General features: G+C 36.1%; 1 protein-coding gene across 4 annotated transcripts; it reads left to right on the plus strand.

The window, feature by feature from the left end:
* The first annotated feature begins 2,007 nt into the window (after nucleotides 1-2,007).
* LOC121956399 lies at nucleotides 2,008-17,153 on the plus strand. Of its 4 annotated transcripts, none has more exons than XM_042504587.1 (13): nucleotides 2,008-2,190; nucleotides 2,300-2,653; nucleotides 8,531-8,640; nucleotides 9,798-9,837; nucleotides 10,830-10,858; nucleotides 12,154-12,211; nucleotides 13,007-13,068; nucleotides 13,220-13,252; nucleotides 13,569-13,611; nucleotides 15,031-15,095; nucleotides 15,312-15,350; nucleotides 16,340-16,393; nucleotides 16,706-17,153. In XM_042504587.1, the coding sequence occupies exons 3-13, from the start codon at nucleotides 8,538-8,540 to the stop codon at nucleotides 16,792-16,794; spliced, it is 615 nt and encodes a 204-aa protein (XP_042360521.1). In that variant the 5' UTR covers nucleotides 2,008-2,190; nucleotides 2,300-2,653; nucleotides 8,531-8,537; the 3' UTR covers nucleotides 16,795-17,153. The 4 variants fall into 4 exon arrangements, with proteins under 4 accessions (XP_042360521.1, XP_042360522.1, XP_042360519.1 ...); XM_042504585.1 differs by having other exon boundaries at nucleotides 2,011-2,190; nucleotides 15,300-15,350; XM_042504586.1 differs by having other exon boundaries at nucleotides 2,011-2,190; nucleotides 2,363-2,653; nucleotides 15,300-15,350.
* Nucleotides 17,154-18,519: the final 1,366 nt, after the last annotated feature.

Consider the following 18,519-nt stretch of genomic DNA (forward strand, 5'->3'; position numbering starts at 1 on the left):
ATTTCCTTTTTTTACCAAACACAGATTAACTTTCTCAACAATGCGCACAGTCTCACAAAGTTAGTACATTCACTTGTTCTCCGACTTTGAACACCAATGTATTAGATTTATGCCCGGTAATATGAGCAGAATGCATACAGAACATCATTGGCCATCCATAAAATTTGTCATGCTGCACATATCTCCCGTTGGGCACCATGATGATCCCGGGAAAAGACTCTTGTTTTGTTGCTGCCACACAGGTGGATGATCTTGATCCTTTAAAGGAAGCATGCAGAATAACCTTTCAGCAGATTTTGTCGTCCTCTTACAAAAGCTAGATTTGGAAACCAGGACACACTTTTTTTACCCCTTTTTTTCCAGCATCTAAAACACAGAAAACTGCTGCTGTTGCAGTTGGCTACTACTGCGATGGTGAAGCTCCTAAAGTAACTTTAGCACAGTTTTTTTGACTGGATATATAGCGGCTAAAGCCACTGAGAGGCTGCCTAGACGGGCTACTAATTGATGCACTCGCCTGCCTTCCATCTGCTCTTTGCCTGGTGAAAACAGTTCCACTTCTTCTTTTCCTTAATACAGTTTATTTCTCACCGTCATGGTCTTTAGTAAAACATGCATAACTCACCATCTGTGTCCATAAACATCAGATGAAGAATAACTTCACAACTACGATCAGCATGACAGGAGACAGCGTTGTGGTCAAAAAACAGTTTGTGCTCCTTCTAGCAACACACCCGTCACTGCATGATCGTTCCTATTAATATTAACACACACTCAATACCACGACAGTGACCCCTACAGGACAGATAGCACACTACATGCATTTACATCAAGAATGGCTCACATAGAGGGATTTCTTCAAATTTGGCACAAACGTCCACATGAAGTCAGCAATGAACTGATTACATTGTGGTGGTCAAAGGTCAAGATCGACGTGAACTTGCATCTGTCTCATTCTCATGATCGCGATATCTGAAGATGACGTTGACGGAGTTTCCTCAAATTTAGCACAAATGTCCACTTGGACTCAAGAATGAACAGATTGGATTTTGAAGGTCTAAGGTCGCTGTGACCTCACAGAACATGTTTTTTGCCACAACTCAAGAATTAATATATAATCGTGATATAATTTCACAAAAAAATGTCTGTTAGATAAAATGTTAAAGTGAACACATTTTATTTTTTTTATCCAAAAAGATTAAAATCAACTTCACTGACATAATGTTCTGCTAGAAGACTTTTCTGGTCGTAAACATCATAACTCAGGAACAGAGGGGGAGACATTTTGTCAGATACTTATCTTGGGTGCCCACCCAAAAATCGTAATCCTCTGTGCTGTAGGTTGAAGATGTGTGTGAGGAATCCATGTTGTCACAGACATGGGTGTAAACTGTGCAACTTGACTGGCGAATGGAGGCACACAACCGCATGGTGGTAATTGTAGTTTCTCTTGAAAAAAACTTTTTGGTAACACTCTTGATTTTAAAAATCGAAATCTCACCTTTGCGTCAATTGCATTCAAAAGTTCAAAGTTTTGCAAAGCCTTTATCACTCGACTATGATGTAATATGACATTTGATGAGGTTTGAGGAAATAAGAGGGTTGGTTCTTTTGACTGTGGACTGACTTTTTATTTGTGAAAAAAATCATAAATGGTTCAAAAAGTTGCCCAAATCATCACAAACTACATAGAACTCAAGTGTTTTCCAGCCTCTTTTCAGCAGGTGTCCCCTCTCCTCCTCCACTCATGGGGGGGTTCTCTGCTGTGCTCCCCCTCTGTCTCTCTTCTCTCCGCTCTTCTCGTTAGAAGGAGAAAACGAGGCCGAGCGAGAACAGGAGAGGAGTGAAAAAGAGGAGAGGAGGACTCTGCTTCCTCCCCTCGGTGTGGTTTCCTGTTTGTAGGTGGGAGGATGTCAAGACGGTTGCAGCAGCGTTCACACAGCGCTGCAGCTTTTTAACACCCCGCGACGCTCTGAGGTGTCACAGTTCCGTCTCCTGATTGGTTCGAGGTGTTTGTGTGAAACTTTTTTTTTGTTTTTAGTGCCGCAAGGCCTCTTCTCCAGTTTCCAGTTGCAGTTTGCAGTTGAGATCATCTGAAAGAGGGCAGTTTGATCAACCCACACACGTTGTTCACTGCGACTGAGCTGTGAACTTCTATGGTAGCTGGTTGGTTGGTGACTCACCTGGTTGGTGAGTCGACCTTTGCAAAATTTTGTCACACTCTCTTTAACTGTAATCTTGTGCTCAGGGTTTAACCATTGATGATTTTTTTAATTCTTTGTGTTTTCTGAACTCTCAGAGGCTGATGCTGTGTCTTTTCGGACAAACGTGAGCTGATGGTGGATCGTCACTTTTCTTATAGGAGGGCGAGAAAGCATCACAGGATCTGCGGCGGGAGGTGAAGCGAGGTGATTGGGTGCAGCAGCCACGGAAGAGGAGAGTCTGACAAAGAGGGAGGAAAGAGCTGAAGTGGGTCGCTGAAGGTGCGGATCAGAACGTGAGAAAGAATTCTTCAGACATGGTGGATGTTTGGCTACACTAGTCGCCTCATGTGGACCAGATACTCCGGGGGGACACAAGACCAGCAGCAGGCCCCGAAACTTCATCCAGTCCTCCTCGTCAACGTACAACTGCCGTCTGTCCTCAAGTTTCGGTAAGTTCTCCTCCATTTTTACATCCTTAATTGTGAACTCTGCGTGATGGCTGAACTTCAGTCTGCTCCCAGCATGCACCTGGAGTAAGTGAAGCTGAGCACTGAAGTGGATCTGTACGGTTTTCACACTGAGGCCTATTGAAGGAAGCCAATATTTATTTCACCGCACAGAAGCACATAGAGAAGTCTCTGGGTTAAATATTTATTGTTTTTGGTCGCTCGCTCTTTTAATTCACACTTTTAATTAAATTAAAACTTTTTTGATCCCAACGGAGGAAATTCACAACCCACCAGGCAGTTCACAAAGTAGTAACATTAAAGTGATGAATACATTGTTGTATTAAATATTTTAATTCAGGAGCATAGCAAGCATTTTTTTTTCTAGATTGGGTCATTCTGCAACTTTCACTTTTGGTACCTAAAGTATATTATTGAAGCTTCTACTTTTGTACTAGCAGAATATTTCTACACTGTGGTTTTAAAATGTAGGTATTCAGGTGCTCTGATGGCATGGCTTGTATTATTTTTACTCATCTAGAAAATGTTTCGAGATCAGCTCAGATCAGCTCCTCTCACAGCACAGCAGAGTCACAGGCAGCCATCTCCAGAGTTCTGGCTCCAAATTTATGTTCATTTTGAAAGATTCAAAAATGCAGCCGACCAATAGAAACAAGTGTATTGTGGTATACGGTGCGGACTGTAAACCACCACATGTCCTGGTTTCAGGTCCAGGTGGCGACCTTTTGTTGCAAGTTGCAGTTACAAGTTGCGAACTACAAGAAAATGATCAGAAATTCTGAACAAAAAAGAAAAGGAATATAAAAAAAATACAAAAAATGATTTAAAAATATATAGATATAAAATTATTAACAAGAACATTAATAATTACAATTATTATTATTATTCAAAATATAGTTTTCTGTATATTTTTTTTATTAATATTATCTTCTAATGACTCAGTCTCTCTCTTTCTCTTTTTCTCTCTCTCTCGCTGTCCCTCTCTGTCTCTCTTTTGTCTTTTTTTAACCCTTTAAAAACAAGTAAATTGTATTGATTTCTTTCAAAACAGGGGAAACAACAAGCTACTTAACAGAATATGGCCTAAAAAAATTAGTAAAAAAAATAGTAAAAAGTTACAAAAAAATATCCAAGGATTAAAAAAAAAAACAACAAAAAACGGACAATGAACTAAAAATGTGCTGTAAAATAAAAGAAATATATGTTTTTATTTTATTTTTTCTGCGATATGTTTTAAATATAAAATTATTATAGTTATAAATATAGTTTTCTTTAAAATAAATTCCAATAGTCCTCCCCTCTTTTTAAAAGAAATACATTTCTTGTCAAGATGGTCACTGTCTTTTTTTTTTTAACCCTATGTTTTCAAAAGAAATCAAATCAGTTTGCTCAGTTTTCAAAGGCTTATAACAGCCGTCTGAATGCAGCACAAGGGGATCCAGGTTTCAGAGGGTTAAAGGAAAATGTGGCATTTTAGAAAACAGTCATTAAAGTCAGATGTTTAGATTGATTCCTGGAAGCTACAGCTAGTTAGCTTAGCTTAGCATAAACACTGGAAACAGGGGGAAACGGCAAGAGGAACACAATCCACCTACCAGCACCTCCAAAACTCACTAATCAACATGTTGTATCTTAGTTCTTTTATCAATATGAAAACTTATTAATACAAAACACAAAATATATAAACAGCTGTTTAGTATTTATTAAGGGTCTATGTGCAGGACTATTTCTTTGCTGGGAGTAGTGACTTCCTGTTGCTGAAGCTGACAGTAAATGAGCAGAAACTCCAGGAAGCTGCTGAGTGTTTTTAAAGCCAATATCACAAAGATAATCAAATCTGAACTAGTTACTGCTGCTGCTGCTGCTGCTGCTGCTGCTGTATTTATACATTTATCTGACAGCAACAGTTACCAAATACAACCAAGTGATGATTTTACAAAATGCTCAGTGGTGAAGAAATGCTCACATCCTTTATTTAAAGGTTCATTGTGCAGGATTTAGAGGAATATATTGTCAGGAATGGAATATGATATAAAAAAAAATAATGTATTCTCTAGTTTATAATCACCTGAAATAAAGAATCGTTGTGTTTTGTTTACCTTGGAATAAGCCATTCTTATCTATGGATTCCACCATGTTGCACTGCCATGCTGAACATGTGGGTCTTAAGTTGTCAGAGAACAAGACAAAATCAAAACCTAGTATATAGCTGGAACATGTATGAAACGCTTAAGGACTTTTAATTTGAAACAAGACGTGGCTGACATATACACTGTAATAGATTTTTGTTCACCTTAACATTGAAAGAGCAACGGCCAATGGAAAACACCAAAATTCATGTCATCACTCACAATAGTATTATTGTATTATTGTAATAGTATTCCTTCTTCATCACTCACTCACTCATACTTTTGTGTTTATAGGGCAAATTTGCCCAATAGTTAAAACAACAACAAAACAAATCTTAGAGGGAAAAAAAACAAGGTAAGCAACACATGGAAAAGGTGCTTAAAAAATTATAACAATTCTGTAACATAATTTTAAATAGGTAATTTTGAGAATTATACATTTTTTTCTGATATTTTCCCCTAGATTAAAAAAAAAAAAATTAGCTAAATCTACTAATTGGTTGTTGTTGTTGTTGTTATTGCTCATTGCCTTTTTTATGTTTTTGAAAAAAATCACTTTGCTCAGAGTTCAAAGGTTTAAATACTTGTGTAAGGCGCTTGAAAACAGCACAAGAAAAGGGATTTCAATCCAGACTTCAATGGGTTAACAAATTTTTCTCTACATTGACCTGAGTACAATTTTAAACTTTTAAAAAAAATTTCCCACACAAACATAGTAGAATTTGTACATCACTCAAGGATCCAAATTTGTTTAAGTCATGTATCATTATCATTATTAATTGTACATTTTTGTGCAATAACACAATGAACATTTTAGGAACTAGTTATGAAATAAACCGTATATCTGTCGCTCTGGGGGAAAACCCAAATGATCATCATGGTCCTTCTCTTTAATCTTTCATATATGTCACCTTTTATAGATTACATCTATCTTTTCCTGTCACGCCTCCTTTCTTTGACCTTTTTACACTCATTTCTATTCGCCAGCTGCCTTTAATAAAATCTTTTTAGGGAGGTTCATTGTGTGTGTGTGTGTGTGTGTGCGTGCGTGTGTGCGTGTGTGCGTGCACGTGCGTGCGTGCGTGTGTCTGTGCCTGTGCGTGTACGTGTGCATGTGTGTGTGTTTGTGGGGACACAAAACACGCTTTTAGCTGAGCAACATGGCTTCCTCTCACTCTGCAGTGCTGTGAGGAGCTGACAGACCTCTGTGGAAGAACATCATGAAGAGTTTAAAGATATATTAAAAGTCGTCCTAATTAAGTTCATTAGGAGACGACGATTGCAGTGTTTGCAGTGGTAGAATATAACTGAGTCTTTTTACATCACCTTCTACTTCTGCTGCATTCTGCTACAGCTTTAGTTACTTTACAAATTAGGATTTTTGCACATAAAGAACTTAAGAGGTTGTAAAACATGTTTTGTTAAAATTTTCCAACATACAAATGCAGCTGAAATAATTAGTCAGTTGACAGAAAAATAGTCAGACACTATGTTATTGACTGAAAATCATTTTTCATGTAAAAACTTTTCATGGTTCTAGATTCATTAATGTGAAGATTTGCTGCTTTTTCTTTTCAATAATAATTGTAATATTTTACTAATAATGTTAATGTTTTGACAAAAGTCACTTGAGTCACTCTGTGTACAAGACGTTTTGCACAGGTTTCTAACGGTTAAGTGCACATTGTCTTAATTATGCTTAGTTTGACTTTTACCGAAGTAAGATTTTCAGCGCAGTTCTTTTACTCGTAATAGAATATTTTCACAGTGTGGTTCTCGTACTTTGACTGCCGTAAACAATGTGAATGTGTGTGGTTGTGGCAGGTTGATGTGAAGGTTTCCATTTTCACTGCGTGTTAGGGGATTCAGGTGTTTTCCAGTCTCTGGAGTCAGTCTGTGATGTGTTCAGTGGAGAGTTCAGCCTCTCAAAGGAAAGAAAATGATGTGCACCAGTCAGTGGCTCCACATGTGACAAGAGATGGTTTTCCTTCCTGTGTGACGCACTTTTGTGATTATCATCATGTTTTTCTTCTGATGCCTCAGGAAACTAAAAACCGCCACTTATTTAAGTAAATAGTGCAGGCGTGTTCATCTTGAAATCATGGCTTCCTCTTGATAATAATGATTTAGACTAACAAAGGGCCCTCTGTAGAGTGCAGATCTCAGTCAGGCGAGCAAGCAGGCTCATCACGGCCACTCTAGACAATCTTTGAATTCCTGATGCAGCACATTTCAGAAGTGTCCCCGAAATTCACACCTCATCTATTTTTTTGACAGTGCCACTGTGTATTGCACAGTGTATTGTATTGTTCTCCTGCTAACATGCAATGTAATGTAATGTGAAATATGTGTACAATGTAATCGTGAATGTACTAAATTACTAAAAAAAAACATGCTCAAATCCTCCATGTCATTCATAACTGTACTTTGAACTTTGTGAGCTACAGCACAACAAAGGAGGAAATAACAGCAATGACAAGTGCATGACAAGTAGACAACAAGTAGATAACAAAACAATTAACTACATATTCTACTTAATTACTTATGGTGGGAGCAAAAATATAAATAAAAATGACCACAAACAAAATCAGCAAGTCTACAAAATTGGGTCAACAAAAATGCTCTGCTTCCCGGTGCAGTCTGACCCCGTGCAGCAGACAAAAACTAATCCAGGTCGCAGTCATGGAAGTAGGAATGTGGTGCAGTTACACCTGCTGTAATTGTTCCTCCCAGTTCCTTCACAGTCAAAGATGGTGGCAAAGATAACCAAAAAAATGTGTATTTATTCATCTTGTATTGTGCCTAACATTAGTGGATCATAGCATATGTGGCATGGAATTAATCTGAAGGTGCTGTGGTTTATTATGAGACCAAACTTTTTTTTATGGATGTCAATTTTTCAGCCGTGACAAAGGCCAAAATGTGGCCTGCAAGAAACTAAGCTGATTCCCAGAAAACTAGCGGCCCCTTACAGACCGTTTGGAGGAGTGAGGAGTCAGCGGTTAATGATGGTATAAAACAGTCAGTAAAACAAGTTTTTTCAATAGTTATGAATCATATCAGCCAAGAGAGGTCCTGGAGCATACAGTCATACATGTGCTCACAGAATATTAGGCTGATTGGTCCAGTAGTTTGGGAGATTAGCTGTAGACAGACAGGAAGCTTCCACACACTAGGTGGGTTTCTATTAACCCTCAAATTACAAAAATTGTAATTGCAAATATAGATTATGCCTAATGAAAACACTTCAATTTTGCATAAGTTGGCACAAGCATGCTGCAGCAGGTGCTAAAAGAGGTGTTAAAGCATTGCGTAAAAGTTGAGTGGATCATCCGAAAGTTTTGAATCCACAATTCCTCTGTGAAATCGTGGACTATCACCTTCCAAAAAATCCCTCATACGTGGCCGCTCCCATTTCTAAAATATAAGTTTTGCGCAAAGTCACTCACAGACCTGGTGGAGATAATAAAAGACAGAAGAAGTGCACATGTTCTCAGATAAATACATGAATGTGGTAATGTGCCATGCTGGAGGTGTGCCTGCTGTAAAACATTAAATTATCCGTAAAGTAACAGCCTGCCTGCTTTTCATACCTCTATGTATGAACCCAAATATTCTCTACTCACTTCACACTGGTGTACTCAGACATGAGGTCTGCAGATTTATTTTGGTTAACCTGCATGAATAAAATGGCTGATGGTGTCATGTTGTCGTCCTCTGTCCCACTCAGATGAGACATGGCCGTCTCCTGGCTCGTCTGGTTTTTTGCGACTGCCATCTTCGTCTCCATGGTCCTCCTGGCTGGCATCTGTCTGCACTGCAGGAACGAAGGCCCTCTGGGTAGGATACGGTCTCCTTTCACTCTCGAGTGGTCCACCAATATTGGTTTTCAGAGGCTGACACTGAAACCCATTATTACTACTTAATGAGACCAATAATTGGAACCCATATGCATTTTCAGTAAAAATGAAAATATGCCTTTTCACAAGCATCTAAAGCTCTGAAACCTGAGAGAATTGGTTTATTTATTTCTGAAAAAATCTTTGGAAAAAAGGCATTGAGCAACTTGAAAAGATGTGCTGCATATTACAAAAGAAAATGGTGTAAGGTAATAACAAAATGTTCTCACAATTAGCTGGGGGAAATTGTATGATATTACCAAAAAAAAATAGGGAATAATGTCCAGAAATTTTCATTTATATCTGTTATCAAAATATATTTAAAGTTATTGCTCAAAATAAAAAACAAATTATATATTTATCTTTTTTAAGCACTATCTTAAGGTCATTGTTGTTGTTTTTTTATTTTTAACTTTTTTTGTTGCTTATTTTCATGTAACTTCTTTCTAAATTTCTTCCTAATTTTTTGGCCATTTTTTTGTGAGGTTGCTCGTTGCTTTCTTCCTCTCGTACCTGAAAGAAATGAAGACAATTTGCTGAGGCATTCGAAAGGTCAAATGCCTTTAGCAAATGTTTAATCAAAACTGAAACGTCCAACATCATATACAGTAAGTTCCCTGCAACTGTTTTTCCTAAAGTTCAGTGAAAATTTAAATTTAAAAAAATGAATGAATAAAAATATCTCCCTGATGTTTTACAAAGTAAAAGTTCCTCCCATGCTGACACGTTCTTGGTATGTATTGCAGACTTCCTCTCCTGGTGCTGATTGAGTGTAATACTAGCACTTTTCCGTCAATTCATTTTATCAGCAATCATTAAGATAAAACAAAGACAATCAGCAAAATGCCAAATATTAGCCCCGATAATCAGCCAGGCTGATGATATTTTGACACCTACCCTGCACCAACATGAGGTTAACAGCTGCTGTCCATCTTCACCATCACCTCAATGTTACGGCCTCTGGCTTTAAACCAGAGTAATGATTTCACACTTATGATGGACGCTGTGGTTTTTGGTTTCAGCTGCTGACAGATTCAACATTGAAATCATTTGAATGTGTTGAAATAGTTTTTATTTCTTCGTGTTTCCTCCCACCAGTCTCCATCAGGCAAATAAACGCTTCAGAGGAGTACATGCCGTAAGTATTTTCTACTATGACCCTACACCCTACACACTGAAATTAAAAAGTTTGCAATCAGCACTTATATTGATGATTTTCTTCTTTCTTTTGACAATGACTATTTGCACAGAGATTCTTTTCAGACCGTGCAATTCAGACACCAAATCTGTTATTTATATCTGAACAGTTTTTGCCCCAAAAGAAGAAAAATGAATCAAACTTGAATGTAGTTGAATACCCCACAGTGTTTATGACAGTGGAGAATACTGTCAGAACTTACATTTTGAATTTGTTTTCCAGTCCAGAAAAGCATCTGTGACCTTTGATCATTATTGAACAACATCAGCACAACTGGCCTCTTAATATTGACTTTGTCTGTTTTTATTTTGGGCCCTCTGCAGTCTTCTCAGGGGTTAGAATGAACAGGTTTATACTGTGATTTGTCAGTCCATAGTATGTCCAGCTGATACTCCAACAGTGCTAACTCTGGACTAACCCTCTGTTATTATTGTCAGGTCTGAAGAACAATTTTGCTAAAGTTGCCTTTTAATTCCTTCTTGTTACAGACATTATTTTGCACTTATCACTAAAACAGGAACCTGTTTCTGTTCGGATCTGCTCACATTTTGATGCTGAGCTTTAAGTTTGCTAAATTCCTCTATTGTTATGTTACTGTTGCTCAGAGAGATCATGTCTCAGTCCAGCTGAACCACTGTACAGCATTTTGTTCTCCATGTACTAAACAAACCCTCCATACAAAATAACATTTATTTGTAAAGAGGACATTCTACAACTTAAAGTATGAAAGATCATACAAACATCAAATAAAGTCCTCTTACACATCTGACTGGACCCAGTTAGGCTTTGGTGGTGGAGGAATCCAGACTTTCACCAACAGTAGTGCAGATGAAAGATAACATATTTTTACAGTACAAAATTCAGCTTTTGCCTTATGGTGTTAAATGACTTAATGATTGATATATATATTTTTTTTGATATCTTTCAAACAGATCCACTCAATTCAGAATCATCCATCCATGTAAGTCTGAAACACCTACTGCTGTTAATCTTTGAATGTAAAACATTCAACATGTTACAAGAGGCAGCTCAGTCCTTTTTTAAAGTATCTGCCTTGACCTCAAGTCAATGATTAATGTACTTTGTTTTATTACAGAAAATATTTGCAAATGATGAACATACATTTTTTATTTATAAATAATACATGAACCAATAATTAATCTAATTATTTCTCATGCAACCACTATAAGTAAAATAGGACTTAATATCAAAATCAAGTGTTTTATTATGAGATATCAAAAAAGTGTTGGGGTTTGGTTTGTCTTTGATTGTTTTTATTATTATAGTTTGAAAAGAGCACCATAAATACAATGTATTGTGTTTTTAAGACCTGAAATCTTTTTTTTGACTGTGTCAGTTTCATTAATAATTTGGATTATTTGTAGTTTTACATTTCAGGGGTAAAATACAAACATTAGTAATTTCCTGTTCACATCAACTAAGTTTTGTTTCAAAAGTTGGTTGAAAAGTCACATGTTCTTCTTTAAATACATAAGTAAAAATAAATGTAAATGCTGTTTCCTGCGTTTGACATTTTACATATAGAAAATAACACATTGTTATTAAATTTGTCTTCATGCTTCATATATTGATAGAGTTCTAATTAAATACATTCAAAATGTCTAAAGTGATATAATATTAATACTGTAACCCTAGATAATATTTAGGTTTTTTTGAGACCTCATACTTGATATGTTTTTGTGGGCATCTTTACTAAAAGTATTCTGTCATATCTGGTATTTAAACTTAATATTTATTTTATTTCTTGCTTTTTTCTTTTTTCTTTTTTTTTGTTTGTTTCCTTTTTACCAAAAGTTGAGTGATTTTCAGGTGATAACTTAAGATGCTGTCATATGACATTTCAATCAACTTCTCTTCTGTATCTGTTATTCTCACTGTAATACATAAGGTAAAACTGATAAAATGTATAGTCATTTAATCCTTTTAAATAATTTCTGATAAAAATGAAATTATGCTAACCACTTCTGTTAAAGTGGGTGGGGGGAGTATTAAAAAATATAGTGAATTGAAGGGTCAGCATACTGTATATCTTGTTTTCTACCATGGCAAGTTTTGAGAAGCTGCTGAAATTAACAGGTCACAGCAAATTATATTGCAGAAAATAACTAAAAAAAAAGGTAATATTTCATAGATTTTGACGAGAACTCTATGCTGATGATCCTGTCATTTATGTTGGTCTTCTTTTTAATGTTGAAAGTCGATAATGATGATGACTTTTTCTCTGTTGACTTGCAGCCCAGCCGTCCACAGATCTGAACTCCATCCACCTTCCCTCCAACCTGCTGTCACCTTTGTAAGTTACATTTATTGGAATATTTTCCATATTTGCTAAAGATTTATCAGCAATAGTCAAACAAACCAAGTCAATACTTAATAATACTAAAAGTTGTAGTCAGTTACTGTAGCATCTCTCTTTCTCTCTCTACAAGTCCTTATTTTGGACCTTTGTCTGCTTTACACTTTTATGATACTGCATTTGTATAAATCTCTTATTGGTATTGTTATTATTTATCTTCTCTATGTCTGTTTGTAAGGCATGTGAGGAAAATATAAAATAAGGAGCCAGGTGGGGGGATAATATTCCATCTGTAGAAATTTCAATTGGATTTCTACAGATGCGTCTCTATGCTCTAGATATTTCCAAGCATTTTCTGGGTTAGTCATAATGTGACAAAAGAACGATAACATTGGCAATATGTGACTTTAATCTTAGAAATTCAGATCTTTCTCTCTTAATATTATCCCCTTCCCCTGACTCAGTTTTTTTTAATGTAAAACAGTAAAATGTCCCTATTACGCTTTCATGTATTTTATCTTTGTGCTGCTGCAACACCTGAATTTCCCCTCAGATAATCAATAAAGATGTGTCTTAAGTCATCCTTAAAATTGCATTTGAATAAAGTACCCAGAAGTACTCAAGTGAAGTACTTGAGTAAATATATTTGGCCACATGGCACCACTGCACAAATCTAAGTAGAGTTAGTATTTTCTAGGAGATGAAAACTTGGACTACAGATAACAGATTTGGACAGAAAATGTGTATAACTGTTAAACATCAGATGTGCTTTTCTTTTGTTTTCACACTCAGCTCACCTTCAGCTGATCCTTTAACTCATCGTAGACAAAGATCCTTCACTCCAACAGAAACTGGTGAGGTTCTGTTTTTCTTGTCACAAGCTTAGTTAATTATGTGCGTCGCTATCCACCGAATTATTGTCCTCAGATATTACTACTTACTACTTTTACGATTAGTACTTTAATCTAAAAATATATTTAACAATCTGCCTTTTCTGGCCCACAGAAAGTAACCCAAGTTATGAGAATCCAGTAGACGGTAAGGTTACGTTTACTTAAACTGCAACAGAAAATGCAACTTTTCCACTGTAATTAGGAAAAGGGACCTTTACTGTCACAATCAGTCATTTAGATGATAGTAACTTACATTGTAATTATTTGAGTCTGCACATTTCTAGGTTGAAAATATTATAATGATGAGCTCTGTCTCTTTTTAATGGCTCTGAGAAATATTTGCAAATGTAGAAGGTAAAACCAGTGGACCTGATAGGCATATTGATCTTGTTTGTCTTAACTTGGGACTTGATTGTTGGATAATGATTTTGGATGAGATGTTGATGTGTTGCCTTCTGCAGGTCCTAACTTCACTGAGAGTGATGCAGAGGACCCCGGATACATGTAAGTGTCCTTCTTCAGACAAACCTCTGGTGTTTTGGAGTTTTTGTGGGGTTTTTTTACTTCTTCATTTTTCAACCTGGACTCTATTTTGCCATGTTTTTGTGTCAAACCGACTGATGTGATCAACATTTTTGAAATTCATCCAGTATTAACTGAGACTGCTACAATCACTCAACGCCCAAAATATAACCATAACTATCTATATGTCCAAAGAGGATTATTTTTGTGTCTCAAGTGTTTCTCGACCTTTTGCTTAATTGCTTAATGTACTGTATCTTTTTCCAATGCAATCATCTCATGTGGAGTACCACAAGGCTCCATATTAGGGCCTATTTAATTTTCCTTGTATATGATTCCCTTTGAGTCTGTTTTCAGAAAATATATCTCTTACCTTTTTATGCTGATGACACCTAGCTGTACCTCCCGCTCAAATCTTGCAATCAGTGCATTATAAACTCCCTTTTAAATTTAGAATGTGAAATCCTGGATGGCAAAAAGTATCCTCCAACTTAGCTAAAATAACACAGAGCTCTGAATCTTTGGCCAAGCAGTCGAATCTGCAACCACAATCAGTTCCCCTGGATCTTTGTCTTTTCTTTATATCATCATTATGAAGACATGCCTGACCACACTGCTTGGAGCAACATGTATTTTGTCTTGTTGTTTGTGCAATACAGTTTTTTGTGTTATGGTTGTCAAGATATTGTATGCTCATATTAATTCACTTACATTGTCCTATTTATGCCTGTATTACTTGAACTTGTGTTTTGATTTGATCATGCCTCTGTTTAATGTAATCTCTTTATGAAGCACTTGCTCATTGTTTGTTGTTTTTAAATGTGCTCTATGAATAAATCTGACATGACTTGACTAAGTCTCGCTCAAGGACAAGCTTCGTTCTGAAATCTTACAAGACTTGTACTCTGGTTTAAATAAATAGGGGCGGCCATTGAACTCATTCACATTGTCAAAATGTGTTAAATAATCATCCATGACATTAAACAATTGGACAATATCTGTTCAGGAACACAAAACACAATTTTCTCTCACTCATGTTTTCAGCATTGTCTCCCTGCAACAAGTTATGTCCTGTGAGATTTCAGAACAAGACTTCTTCATGAGTTAGACTTAGTCATAATAACAGACCGCATCAAGCAAGGAAGAGAGAGACTTTTTATTCATTTTTTGGCAATTAACCAAAAAATAAATCACTTTTAATGGACCTATACTGACATTGCACAATTGCCCCATCTGGTTTCACTGCAGTCATTACACGGCTGCAGTTCTCTCGCTAAAAATTTGACCAGTTTCAAAAATTGTTGTTTACTTTAGTCACTGAGACACAAAACAATGAAAAAGACGGTCCAGATAGAAAAATGCCAGGCCTGATTGTCTCTTCTTCTTCTTTGGTTTCTGCAGAATCGTATTGCCCGAAGGAGAGACTCCTCAGACCAATCAGAGCCGAGCCTCAACGCCAAGTTCAGGTACAAGTTTGGGAAACAGAAACAGTAATTCAGGATACAGAGTCACTTGTCAGTAGGGTAAAGAAAAGGATAAGAAAAAAACTATAAACTGGAGAGAACAGGAGAGGATAACTATATCACATAACTTGTATTATGATGCTTTTATAAAGTAATAAAGTATTACCTGTCTTTTCGAGGTCACCTGTAAATTAATCAACTGTGTAGTTTCATCCACAGATGTTCAGCACGATTATGAAAATGTCCCAGAGAAAAAAGGTGAGTTTTTAAAGGAGCATTCTGTGGTTTTATTTTGGTTTTGTCTTTGGTTAAAGTCTTATTTCATGTAACAGCCAAAATCTTCACCACATGTTGTATTTTCCTTTCAAAATATGCAAGAACAGAGTCAGTCATCAGATGTAGACAAAAAACAAAACTCCTTCTGCGGAAACTTAAAACTCCTTTAAATTCTGCAACACTATTTTAAGCACTTCTTATCAATCATTTATTAAGAGTCTTTTAACTCTTTCATTTATCTGTTGGTTTAACGTGATGTCTACGAGGGCCATGATCATGTTCTGTCAAGCGAATTCACTATAATGCCTTCAGGCCAGCACTACAAAGCAGCCCTTAGGAAAACAAATCAGTATATTTAGTCCTTTATTCCTTCTGCTATCAGGCTGCTAAATGTTGATAGCAGTCTTTTTAAATGACTTTTTTTATTTTGTAAGCACATACAGTAGTTGGTGTATTATTGTGTCTATTTTTCTTCACATGGCAGCAAGAACATAAACACTCTATGAATATATTTAAGTAATGTGCAATGCATTAGAATTTACTTAACTTATTTTACTAACTTATGTATTGAAGCATGGAATTATTTTCCTTTAATTTCTTCTGTCTGGTCTGTGTGATGTGAGTCAGTATGCACGAGAACACACCAGGTGCCAGTGTGCATCTGTATATATGTATATTTGCCCGTGTATTGATGTCTCTGACATATTATTACTGCTACTGAGTGCTGTTTGTTCCTGTTTGTCAGTTTTTGTTTGGTGTGGGTAAATTGTAAAATTGAAATAACCTTCTGGGATGAAGAAACTTGTCTAAATCTGAATCTAAACTATGTCCTTTTGATCAGTTATTTGCCTTAATTTTAACATTGCTCATTTGAATATGTATATTTATTGAGCCTCCCAAATAAACACATTTACAAAGCCCTTTATTCATTCTCTAAAAGCCCGCAGTAACTATGTCTTCTGTGTTTTCAGAGGAGAGAGGAGAGGAGAGAGACTATCTGAATGTGGAGCCACGGAACTTTCAAAGTGAGTTTTCGGTTTGTGAGTACTTGCGTGATCCTGGTGGTGTTTCACACAGGAAGCTCTGGGTTTTTTGTGAGGTCACCTGAAGGCCCAGTTTGTGCCTGTCATGTGTCAGCATTACATTCAGTCTCAGAGCTGCTCAGCATCCGCTCTCTGAAACATGCCTCTTTGGTTTAATACCGTTTAGGGCTATGATATGTGTTTTTTTGTCATTTGATTGGACGAGAGGAGTTTCGTGAGTGTTGTGCGGATTATCATTAAACATAATGTGAGGGATGAACTCACTGTGATGTTTACTTTCATGTTTTCCTGCAGGATCAACACCAGACGTGTCGGCTCAGAGCGACAGTGATGACGATGAGGGGAACTATGTTAACGTGATTGAGGGAACACAGACTGAATGACCACAGTGAGCTTTTTTAAAATGCCATCCACACTTCCTCTTCTACCTGTAACTCACGATGGTGTTTATTTAAAAGTGCTGACGGACTGAGAGCTGAAACTGAGGAGGAAGAGGGAGTCTTTCTCTCCATTTCTGTAGGTTCAGCTGAGGGAACATTTCATAAACAGGCAGAGTCTGATTTATCATCAGTGGGGGGGTTAAAACTAATATCCTGCCAGCATAGTTTTATTTCCTAAAACACCATTCAACGGCCAGGGGCAGAAAAATGTGTCTATACTGCTGATGGCAAATTTTAAAAAGCCTTTATTAACCCTTTGAAACCTCAGCAAATTGACTTGATTTCTTTTTAAAAATATGGTAAGAAGGAAATGATCAACAAAAGAAGAAATGACCCAAAAATTAAAATGTGTTTAAAAAAAACAAAACAAAGAAATGACCTGGAAAAAGTTCTAAAAAATTTAAATAATTTTGTAACTTAAAAAAAATTATTTTTGATTTAAGAGTGAACGTTTGTTTCTCTTTAAGGCATATTTAGAGTGCAGATTTTGACCTTATGCTTAATTAAAAGGTACACAAAATGATAGCTGTTACTCTTGAGAAAAACATCGGTGTCTGAACCAAATCCAACCAATTCTTCCCACAGTTTTGAAAAATATTTTAACCTGGATCAGAGACAAAGGCTGCAATGTGTAAATGTGATTGTTAAAAATGATTATATAAAGGAAAATCACCCAAAATCCAGGATGATATAACAGTAGGACAGCTGAGGAAAAACCAAAACCAAAACACAATCATTTCACCTGTCAGTCTTGTCCTGTTTCTCTCCATCTAACATCTAACTAAATCAATCAGAAGAGCTAACCTTTGTAGTTTTTTATATTTTTGTTCTTTTTTTTCCCTCTACAGTATGTCTAACATTATGAGAGGTTTTTACATACATTTCATACAGCTTTACTTTGATTTTACTGACAACTCCTGAGAACGTCTTAATTCACTTTTTTGTTTGTGGTGTATTTATGTGCTGTTACCATGGTTACTGTTGCTGCCTCTGGATCTGTTATATTCTTGTGTGAACTAGATTTTTTTAAGTAACTACAATTCAATTAAACCTTCAGAAGAACTTTCAACTCTAGTAGATCTTATTTCTCATGAGTTACTGCTACTTTCTTTTAACATCCATTTTTTTCTTTTCTACATACTTTAACATTTTATTCTGAGATCATTTAAGATGATTTATTCATTTATTAGGTGGTTGGGCAAAATATTTGTACGAACGCTATAAACTGAATTAGTATTCCACTCATAACTACCCAAATATGAACTTTGTTTGTGTGTGTGTGTGTGTGTGTGTGTGTGTGTGTGTGTGTGTGCGTGCATGCATGTAAAGGCAGACTATATGTCATAGTATAACATAAAAAAAAATAGCAATTTGTATAGCATGTCAAAAAAAAAAAAGAAAAAGAAAAAAATCAAAAAAGTGGAAAAAATGTCACAGTATAGCAAGTCGAAAAATCTGGACAAATGCCATCGTACATCATATTGAAGAAAAATTCATAGCATAACATGTTGAATTTTTTAAAATTTTCATGGTATAGCATGTCAAAAAGAAAGGCATGCATGTTATGTTGAAAAAATCTGGAAAAAATGTTTAAGTAGGCCATATCATATCATATCATATCATATCATATCATATCATAGGCCATATAAAAAAGTCATAAAAGGACCT

Source organism: Plectropomus leopardus, chromosome 17 (genome assembly GCF_008729295.1).
Source record: "Plectropomus leopardus isolate mb chromosome 17, YSFRI_Pleo_2.0, whole genome shotgun sequence".
Classification (NCBI taxonomy): domain Eukaryota; kingdom Metazoa; phylum Chordata; class Actinopteri; order Perciformes; family Serranidae; genus Plectropomus; species Plectropomus leopardus.